The sequence below is a fragment of the Rutilus rutilus genome, assembly GCF_951802725.1.
Source record: "Rutilus rutilus genome assembly, chromosome: 6".
Lineage (NCBI taxonomy): Eukaryota > Metazoa > Chordata > Actinopteri > Cypriniformes > Leuciscidae > Rutilus > Rutilus rutilus.
Genome location: NC_140214.1, coordinates 35,599,337 through 35,610,360, shown reverse-complemented (window position 1 = coordinate 35,610,360; position 11,024 = coordinate 35,599,337). Strand labels below are relative to the sequence as shown.

The 11,024-nt window shown below is 39.0% G+C and overlaps 1 protein-coding gene across 1 annotated transcript; it reads right to left on the bottom strand.

Annotated features, from left to right (window-relative positions):
• Positions 1-7,013: 7,013 nt before the first annotated feature.
• LOC311292908 (uncharacterized protein) lies at positions 7,014-9,204 on the bottom strand. The gene is made up of 2 exons (XM_084412744.1): positions 8,891-9,204; positions 7,014-8,674 (listed from the first exon to the last, which is right to left on the bottom strand). The coding sequence occupies exons 1-2, from the start codon at positions 8,973-8,975 to the stop codon at positions 7,671-7,673; spliced, it is 1,089 nt and encodes a 362-aa protein (XP_084268870.1). The 5' UTR covers positions 8,976-9,204; the 3' UTR covers positions 7,014-7,670.
• Positions 9,205-11,024: the final 1,820 nt, after the last annotated feature.

Sequence of the window (11,024 nt, the reverse complement as noted above, 5' to 3'; positions counted from 1 at the left end):
GTGCTGACCCCTGAGCAACGCACAGAAGCGGTGCAGGGCGAGACGTACAGCCTGCAACTCGAGGCAATTGACATGCCAAAGGCGCTGGGGTCTTGTCCAGGAGCCCGGGGCAGCATGTCCATTGCACATGGTGCCCTAGCCCATTGTGGAGGCATCTGTTGATATAACAACATGCCAGGAAACTCGTTCTATGGGCACTCCAGCCCATAGAAAACTGAGGTTCGTCCACGGGGTGAAGGTCTGACGGCAGATCGAAGTCACTGGGACTCGGAGCGTGCCGTGTTGCCATGCCCACCTCGGGACTTGATCGTGAAGCGGTCTCATATGAAGCAAACCGAGCGACGTTACTGCGGCTGCGGATGCCATATGCCCCAGGAGCCTCTGAAATAGTTTCAGTGGAACCGCACTCTTGCCCTCGAACTGACGAAGGCAAGTTAGCAGTGACTGCGCGCGCTCGCTCGTAAGCTGCACGCACATGGCGACCGAGTCGATTTCCATACCGAGAAAAGAGATCCTCTGCACGGAGCAGAGTTTGCTCTTCTCCCAGTTGACCCGAAGGCCCAGACAAGCTAGGTGCCGGAGCACTAGGTCCCTGTGTTCGCAAACCTTGTCTCGAGAGTGAGCTAGGATCAGCCAGTCGTTGAGAGGAACAAGGGCTGCCTCGACAACCTTCGTGAAGACGCGAGGAGACAGGGCTAGCCCGAAAGGGAGAACCGCGTACTGGTATGCCTGCCCCTTGAATTTTATATATATATATATATATACTGGTATGCCTCATTTGCATATGTAAACATGACATTTCAGAAAACTTGTAATACAAAAAATGTCTGTCTCTATGTAAGTGAAAAACTGTAAAGGTTTTATGGTGATATCTATAACTTAAAATTTTTACCCTATCCACCTGTAGTGTTTCGGCTGTGAATAATGCACCTATTGTTTCAATAACAATTACAAGAAAATGGGACCCTTATTTCAATGTTATACGGTGGATCCTTATTCAGGAGACATTGAACTTTCCAAAAACGTGGTATAACAACTTTTCCTCAAAAATGCCTACAGGGTTACACAATCTTGAAGATTCGGACCTGACTATTACTATGTAGTTGCCTAGTCAACGTTGTTTATTTAACGTGGTTTATGTGGCCGCTGAGCCAGACTATGACCAAGCATTGTTTTTACACACTGTCCACTACTGTCCTGCTGATTTGATGATGGTATTGTTTTGCATCTGTCAGATGCGTGCGTGTGTGTGTGTGGTGTGGCCGCGCGCAGTGGAAATGCTGTTCTTATCGTTATGTTCTTAACACTGCTTATGATGACATACATGCTTGTGCTCTGATTAAACTGTGGTGTATTCAAGCAGGTGTAGTTGTGTTAGCCTATTTTGATAACAGATGCATTTTAGGCTGTGCCCACCTGATTTTCTCTGGGCCCACCTACATTGTGATTCCTGGCTACGCTACTGCTGTCAAAATCCTCTGTGGACTGTATGAAGCAGCATATATTTCCATTTTGTTTCCTCAGAATCTAAATGCTCCTTTTTAGCACTTTTGGTATGTCAATAAAATGCACAGGCTAATTGACTGACTACAGTAAGTGGTTTCACAAGAGTTCTGTGAACATTTTCGAGGTATGTGGTTAACTGCATATCACTGCAGCCAAATCCAAACAAGACACCTGTTGTTTGGGGCATGGTCAATGGCAAATCTTAGCTGATTTGTGTATTTTTAGGCCTGTCTTGGATAGAAATTTTCTTAAATCCACAAATCTATGCATGCAAAATAATCCAGGCAGAGTTGTCTTTGTGACACAAAAACATTTACAATTTTCAATCTCATTTTATTCATTTGTGAATTCAGTTAATTTTTGTGAAACTCCTATATATATTTGTGGATCTCTAATTTGATTATTAATGAATGTGCTTAATTTTTGTGAATGGTTGTACATTTATTAATTGTCTATTTATTTGGAAAAATAAACGATTCTAACCCCATAGCAATCGGATAAGCTAAAAGCAAAAACCCAGGCAGCATTTGAGCATTAATATGACATTTGATTAACTTAAAGTCCCCCTGTAGTCAATCATTTTATTCCCTTAAAATCTTTGATCACCAAAATGACATATTTAAACGCTTTTTCCTTGAAAAATTATGTCCTCATGCCTTAAAATAGCTTGAATGTATATCTACACCCTTAACTCATTTAGTATGCACGGTTCTATGAATATGCAAATAAGCCCCGCCTCCACTCACTCACTCGGCTCAGAGATCCACTCGTTGACGATCACACGTTGATCTGATTGGTTACAAGGTAGTTTGTGACGTCAGAAACAGCGATTTCAAACCGTGTTTTTGAGACTGTCTTTGGTTCAGTTTTAAGGAGAAAATACTCAGCAATGGTGTTGACTTATGAATTTACACATGGTTTGTCTTAAAGCATATTAAAAACACCACATAGACATATAAATAACATTAAAAGCTTGATTTTCACCACAAGGGGTCTTTAATAACAAGCTCTACTCAACATCACTCATGTTTAGCTTCTTTCAACTGCTGAAAATAAAAGCTCACTAGATCTTCATGAATCAAAAGTGCCATCTTTTTTATTTTAAGTTGCCATGGAACAGAAGTTGTTTTAGTCTTTTCTTCCCTGTTATGATGTATATCCGAGTGAAACGACCTCTGGAACAAGAAAAATGTAGGGCAGGACTTTTTATGGGGAATTGATTGGATTGAGTGACAGGTTGTCCTGCCCTTGTGCCAGTAAACATCATTAGAAAGTAAAAGAGATGTCACTGCAAGAGGGAGGGGAAGTTATTTTGATTACAACTAGGTACATGAATACATTTTTTATTTATTTAATTGATTTCAATTTCCATCTTTGACTTTGAGTTTATTGCATCATGATTAATAATAACATGAACTGAAGACACACTGGATTTTCTTTGTGGATATTTTAAATCCACTTCTTCAGTGTGTCTCTGCATTAAGCATAATCCTGTCACAACAAACTCCGCAGAGTCTGTGGTTGGTTTTATTTCCCCTATAGAGGGCTCAGTTGTACTGTAGGACGGGCATCAATTACAGTTTCTGCCCATCAGCGCTGTGTAACCTCAACCGACTGAAATTATAAAGCAAATTTCATCATGCATTACATTCAGAAGAGCATCTACTCGAGACTAAAGGCCAGTTAACAAGTTCTGTTGGCTTTGGTGGGCGCTTACTTTTGCCAATTGAACAGCATATGGAGGTAGGAGGGCAACAAGGTACGTAGCGAATCCACTGATCATGTAATCCTGTTTACTGAGATACCTTCATCTGATTGATTTTTGAGGGCAGCTTAGATGTAACTTTCACTGCCTATGATATCCCACAATCCTGTGCGTTCAATTCTCTTACAGTTGAAAAATGTGTAAATGTACGCTTTGACCAACTTTTTCCACTTTTGATGTAATTTCTAGTGAGAAATGACTTTTGTAGTAATGAAATGTTCGCTTAATTATCACCAAAGCTATCTCTATTTTGTTGTTGATCATTTAACCGCTATGCTGCCTCTGAAGTAGGGCTTGGCGGTATATCGAGTTTGTACAATATATCAATAGATATTTTATACAATACAGGATGAGGCAATAGCTAATGTTTATATAGATATACAGTAGTTTGATATTATGAGCGAAAAATAGCGGAGGACACAAAATGAGCTTCTGCAGGGAAACTGCATAATTTATCCTAAACATGAAATATGCTTTATATTAAAGGGTTAGTTCACCCAATGAAATTTCTGTCATTAATCACTCACCCTGATGTCGTTGCAAACCCGCAAGACCTTCATTCATCTTCAGAACACAAATGAAGATCTTTTTAAGGAAATCTGAGAGCTTTCTGTCCCTCCATTGGGAGCAACGCAACACATTCAAGGTCCAAAACGATGGGAAAGACATCATTAAAGTTATCCATTTTCCTTTTTGGGTGAAGTATCCTTTTAAGGGCTTAAAAATGTCACCTGATGGAGTTTTAGGTCACCATTAGGTCACTTGATGGAGTTTTTTCGGTTCCTTGCCACTCTTGCCTTTGGCTTGCTCAGTTGGGGATATTTGGGGGATATTTAATTTTATCAATCAATAAATTCCACTAGAAACAAACCTTGTTGTATTATTTTAATTTAATACTGTGAAGCTGCTTTGATACAATCTGTATTGTGAAAAGCGCTATACAAATATACTTGACCTGACTTGACTTAAAAATAATTTGTGAGCCATAGTTGATATGTATAGTTTAAAGCAGCTTGCCTCGACATGTGCTGTTTATTGTGTTTGAGATGTGGTGTTTTCTACAGTGCATAACTTACATTTCACAGGTATATTCTCCATCTGTAAATGTTAGAAGGTCATGCAAATATTTACTTTTTGCTGTCAGGAGTGGACAAGCCTTATGCAAGCCAAGCGATTCTACGCTAAACTTCACAGACATCAGTAAATGAGCACCAAACAGGTGGAGCGCAATAATTCGGACTAAAATCTAATGGGTCATTCCGTGTCAAATCAACCAAATTCGGAAACTTCCCCGGCTCAAATGTTAGATTTTGTTCTTTCTTTTTTTTCTGTAGAAAGACAAACATAAATAGTGAAGAAAGCCAAAATATTAAATGTCACAGATGTGTATTTACTGAGTAATCCACTATTTTGTAGAGAGGGGTCAAAATGACAATTTCACCTGAGATTTGGAGCCAAATTAGAGAGGTGTAAAAATTATTTTAGAAAGATGGCAGAATCCATATTTTATTTTTACACAGAGATTGGTAGGTCTATTAGTTAAATCTGTTTACTTTAGCAATCTTTGTCTCATTATATGCACTTATTGTGTTTTTTGCCTCAAGTTTGCATGCCTGTAACTCAAGAAGTATTAAAGATATCTGAATATCCTTTTAGATTCTGGTTCTTAACAAACTTTCCTTTTGTTAACTTCATCTTAAAGGCCCTCGATGGTTCAGTCCCAGAGATATGGAGACCTTAATGCGGCTCCATGAGTAAATTGGTAAATTGCACACATTTTCAGTGGTCAAAAACTGTGGGTCACTTTGCATACAGCTGATACTTTTTTCTTTAAACCTACACTGTGTAATATTTTAAGTAGATTTTTAGCAAAAAACACTGTTCTTTCAAAATTATATGTTCTCATTAATGAGTAATCACTTCAACCAACTAATTAAGTATTCTCGTAAGTGTATAATCTGCCATTTAGAATACATACGAGCGAGTCGCTCGAATGGCGGCAGCCATGTTGCGCATCCATCTTGAAAATACATTAGACAAAGAGGGACATACCTGGAAATTCAAGCCTCGCCTTTCGCGTTTATACACTCAGTGGCACCGTGACGAATGCGAGGGGGACATTACTCGCGACTGCCGGCAGATTTGAAATAATACGGCCACCGTAGGACTTAAAACACCCTCGGAATGGGAGGGGCTAGAAAGTAATATTCAGTTGGTAGTCATATACAATTTCACCACCAGATGGGAGTAAATCCTACACAGTGTAGCTTTAAAAGAGGAATATCTGAAGAACAAATAATGTTGAAACTATCAATGTATCTTTAACAAATTCTTGGGTTACAAGCATCCTACCTTGAGGCAAAAAACACAAGAAAGTGCTTTTTGCCATTTTTGAACTGTCATCGTTGGCATATAATGAGACAAAGATTGCTAAAGTAAACAGATTTAACTAATAGACCTACCAATCTCTGTGTAAAAATAAAATAATGATTCTGCCATCTCTCTAAAATCATTTTTACACCTCTCTAATTTGGCTCCAAATCTCAGCTGAAAATTGTCATTATGCAGCCACATAACCCCCCTATGAGTGAGGGATGGAGAGGAGGCGCGCTACAATAAAACCCTGGCCTCAGTTCAATATTCTGTTTCACTTGGAAATACGTCACAACGCTAAAGTAAAGTCGGGTACAACTTTCGGTTCACAGGGGCTTTAAGAATATTTTGAAATTGCGATGAACAACAATTCGCATATTTAAAAACATATTTATGTATTCTCCTGGGTTGGCATAGATTTACAAATGAGTTGCGTTACAAATCTTGTGAAATGGCGCACACTGCGTTCCCAGATTAACGTTATAAGCAAACCAAACTCACAGCATGCAGAGATGGGAGTTTGAGAAACCCGAGTATAATGCTCCACGCACATGACAGTGATAACAGTGCAACTATCAAACACAAACTGCGTCCGACTTTTTGCATTCACAAACGCACGTTATTGGAAACCTAAACACACAGCACATGCAGAGACCGAGTTCGTGTGGAGCAGCATTAAAGGGATAGTTCACCCAAAAATGAAAATTCTGTCATCATTTACTCACCCTCAAGTTGTTCCAAACCTGTATGAGTTTCTTTGTTCTGCTGAACACAAAGGAAGAATGGAAGAATGTTTGTAATCAAACAGATCTCGGTCCCCATTGACTTCCATAGTAGGAAAAAAATATACTATGGTAGTCAATGGGGACCGAGATCGGTTTGGTTACAAACATTCTTCCATTCTTCCTTTGTGTTCAGCAGAACAAAGAAACTCATACAGGTTTGGAACAACTTGAGGGTGAGTTTTGATAGAATTTTCATTTTTGGGTGAACTATCCCTTTAACTGTGAACGGAGCTGAGGTCATTTTAACACGTTATCTGCCCGGATACTCGACATGGGTAAATTGCAATCGAGGATTGTTTCAAATTGAGAACTCGACTTTAATCGAGGAATCGTTACAGCCCTAGTTCACAGTGAATGAATCCAGTGAACTCTATCTGTGCATGTGCTGAGTATATTGTTGACGATTACAGCATTTCACTAGATTTGTAACGAGACGCGTTTGTAAACTTGTTTTTCGCTAAAATAAAAGCTCGACTGCAGTTTACGTCAAAATAAAAGCTCACGGGTTTATCTCTTGCATTTAGCAATTAAGGCAAAACTAATTATGAACGTTTCATTTATTTTTCAGTGCATTTTTTTTTTTACAATATATGGCTATTACTGTCATATGAATAATACTATATTATTAGTAGTATTATGTAGTGTAACGTAGACTGCTAAGGGTTGTGTCCCATTTAAAGTTCAGGCACAAGTCAATGCACTGACTTTGTTCAAGATGCACACTGATTATGGGTTGGAGCTCATAATATCGTAATCTCAAAGTGCACCAGATTTATGAATTTAACTTTAAATTGTACAAAATTGTCTTCCTTTGAGGCCTAGGTCCATCCATCACAGTTTCACTAAATCCTGTGGGAAACGCTGTTAAATGTTGATTTTGTTTTCGTTCGTGATTGTAATGCATTGCAATTCTTCTGATGATCATATTAGGCAAGTTATGTGTGCCACCATGCTTGTTTAAACGCTCAAGCTGAACACCCCTATCCGCATTGTCAACATTATGGGAAAAAATAATTTGACAACTGTTAAACAAAGACAGAAAACTAATAGAGACAGAGAATGGGGGATCCTAGTGTTCTCAGCAATGTCAAAATAAAAGTCCTGCTTCTAGTGGCCAAACCGAAAAATGATTGGCCAATGAAAACAAAAAAACAAAAAAAACAAAGGAGCCACATTTTGGCCAGATGAAAATGTAAATGGATTTTCAATTATTCATAACAGGCTTATTCCTGAGGGTGAACTCAGTTTTTCAACTTTGGGCAAGCATTTTTTAAATGTTTCCCTAGATTTCCGTATCGGCTGAAAGTCTTCCCACATGAAGGGCAGAGGTACGGCTTCTCTCCAGTGTGCACTCGCTCGTGCACTTTCAAGGCTCCTGAAACTGTGAAACTCTTTTCACAGTGTGAGCACTTGTAAGGTTTTTCTCCAGTATGGATTCGTTCATGCACTTTCAGTTCACCGGCTCTAATAAAAGTACTTCCACAGTCCAAGCACACGTAGGGTTTCTCACCAATATGCGTTTTTTGATGGTCTTTAAACCCGTTAAGCCACAGAAAACTCTTCCCACAAAAAGAACACACGTAACGCTTTTCTTCTTCATGAATCCTCATGTGTGTCTTTAAGTGAACGGCCAAAAAAAACTTCTTATCACAGCGCTCACAGCTAAATGGTCTTTCTCCCGTGTGAGACAGCAAGTGAGTTTTGAGATTGCAGGCCTCTGAGAATCTCCTGCCACACTCAGAGCACTGGTGTAATTTCTCTCCAGAATGAACCTTCATGTGCCTTTTCAAGCTGTTTTGATGTGTGAAACTCTTCCCACACAACATGCATGCGAAAGGCTTCTCTCCAGAATGAATTTTGGTGTGTTCCTTAAGACCTTCCTTCTGCGTGAAACTCTTTCCGCACTGAGGGCAGGTAAAAGGCCTCTCACCGGAGTGAATTCGCAAGTGCCTCTTAAGGTCTCCTGAATTTGCGAAACACTTTTCGCACTGAGAGCATGTGAACGGCTTCTCTCCAGTGTGAATCCTTATGTGCCTCCTAAGGTCTCGTTTACATGTGAAACTCTTTCCACATTGTGGGCAGGTGAAGCAGTTTTTCAGTTCTGTTCTTTCTGGTGAAAGATCATTTTCAGATTGGGAGCAATTAAAAGATTTTTCTCCAATTATTAAATAATTAGGTTTCTGAACCTGCTTTTTCTCCTCCACTTCATTCTGTTCTTCACTTTGCTCTTTACCTTCCACCAGGTCTAAAATGAACACATGAAAGAGTAAAAAATTAGACTATTAGAGACCAAGTGTTTATTTTAATTGATGTTTCATGTGCTTAAAGTTATTTATGCCATTTTCATGGTGATGACATTAGACATGGTTGAAAAACAAACTTGGTGACCATGAAAACTTCTGTTCTCCTTAATTTGTTAATCATGAAAGACGAATGGAAAGAATAAAGAATGATCACCAACCTCTTTGTTCCTCTCCATCTGCATCTTTTATTCTGCATGCTTCTGCATCACTCATGTCTTCACTATCATCTTTAACAAACTCCATCTTTACAAGAGTATACCAAGTGTATATCTTGCCATTCACAAAACAATCTCTATTAGCACTTCACATAGAGCTGCGCATACTACATTTAATAATCTACAATAATTTCACGTTACTAGCACATAACAAACTTAAAACCAAGTCAGAACTTCCTTGCAGTTTTATATACGACCAATGCATTTGCGTTCAAAAGCACAAATCACTCCTTCCGCATTTCTCGAGCCCGAGCTGCGTACGACGCATGCGCGAATGACGTCACAACGCGAAAGATCAAAATAAAGGTCCGCCAAAATGCATACTTCTATAGACTTATTATACGAAGAAAATTTCATCCAATAACAAAGAATAATTGATTTACAAATATATATACTTCTTTTTGTTGTTGTTGTTGAAAAAATGAGAAAATGTTCAAGATCCTCCAACAGATGTAGCCTACTGTTTGCACTATTGACATTTCTCTTGCAATATTAAATGCATTTACATTTAATCATTTAGCAGATGCTTTTGTACAAAGCTACTTACAAATCAGGAGAACAATAGAAGCAACAAGGCAACAATATACAAGTGCACATACAACAATATACATACTTTACAAAAAAATATATATATAATATAAATAAATATATAAAGGTCTGCCAAGGCAGAACACCAGGGAACAAATGCGCTCTAAACGGCTCATAAATTCAGCTCACTACAGTTTAAAGTCATGAAATCAAAACTGACAAACTCTTATTTGCTATGGAATATTGCAGTGTTTATTATAAGTGAGTTATCCATAGACATTTTATCTTCATACTTCTTTCAGTAAATTATTTGGTCAAGATCTTCTTTTAGACAATGCAAGAATCAAGCACTCTGTAAAGTCTCCTCCTTTTGAAGGAGTTTTTTGTTTGTTTTTTGTCCCAGAATAAGAGAGTACACAAGACAACAGCAACCAGCAGAAGCTGCACAGCAGGATTTACAAGACCAGAATTGGCAAAACAAGCAGTGCAACTTTATGATGCGAATTCTCCATTGGATGAACTTTACCACGGTCAATTGTTGAACATCAGCATTTCATGAAAGTAATGGACAACAAATACCCATTGCAAGGAAAACAAATGTGAGAAAATGTCACCACCCAGCAAGCAATAGCCGTCATTTCACCACCTCGGTTAACTATAGACGCAATATAGTCCGGCTACTTCTAGCCAAAATAACCCTGAATTTGGTTACATGCCGGTTTTTTGCCAAAATAACTTGCGAGATGTATGATATTCTATCATGTAAGCAAAGTCAACAGTGATTAGTCTACAATGTGTTTGGTTTCATTCCTCTGACATGTGCTATGCGTAGCCTGTGTGTCTATTCTTGGGCTATGGTTAGACATCTATACATTTTTCACTGACAGCCCAAATCTTGCCTTGTTGTAGCCTAGACGTCAGGGCTGTGTTTGGATGGCTATTAGACGTCTTTTAAAAGCAAAATTGCTTGCTGGATATTAGTATGGTGGTCCCCACTGTACTGGATTTAAACACTCATCTGCTCCAAATATCAGAGTCAAGAAGTCATTGCCGGCCATTAGCCAATCACTTCTCTGGGATCTTTGTGAGAACCAAAATGGTTGAGCAAAATGGGAAAGTGGACCAGTTCAACCATAATGTCTATTTCTTGGCGACAATGCTTGACCATCAGTTTGGCCTTAACTGGGTTGATTCAGATGTAATCAACAGCGAGAATCCAGTTTCCTGGCAAATGCCTACAACTTCTAGCTCGCTATGGAGCCCACAAGCAGCTGAGCCTCTCAGCTAAGGATGCATGCATTTAAGCTCAGACACATAAGTACATTGATGCCATTCAAGACACAGACACAAATACAGCACTTACATTTTGGTCTACAAACAGGGAGAGATTCCCACAGCTTCACTCTCTGGCAGTAAAAGTGTTGTCTATACCAGCCTCCTCTGCACAGGTAGAGCGTGTCTTTAGCAAAAGATGCCCTCATCATGAGACCACATTGTGCACACTTAAAATGGTCACAGCGCTTGTATTTCTGAAAGGCAATATGGCCCT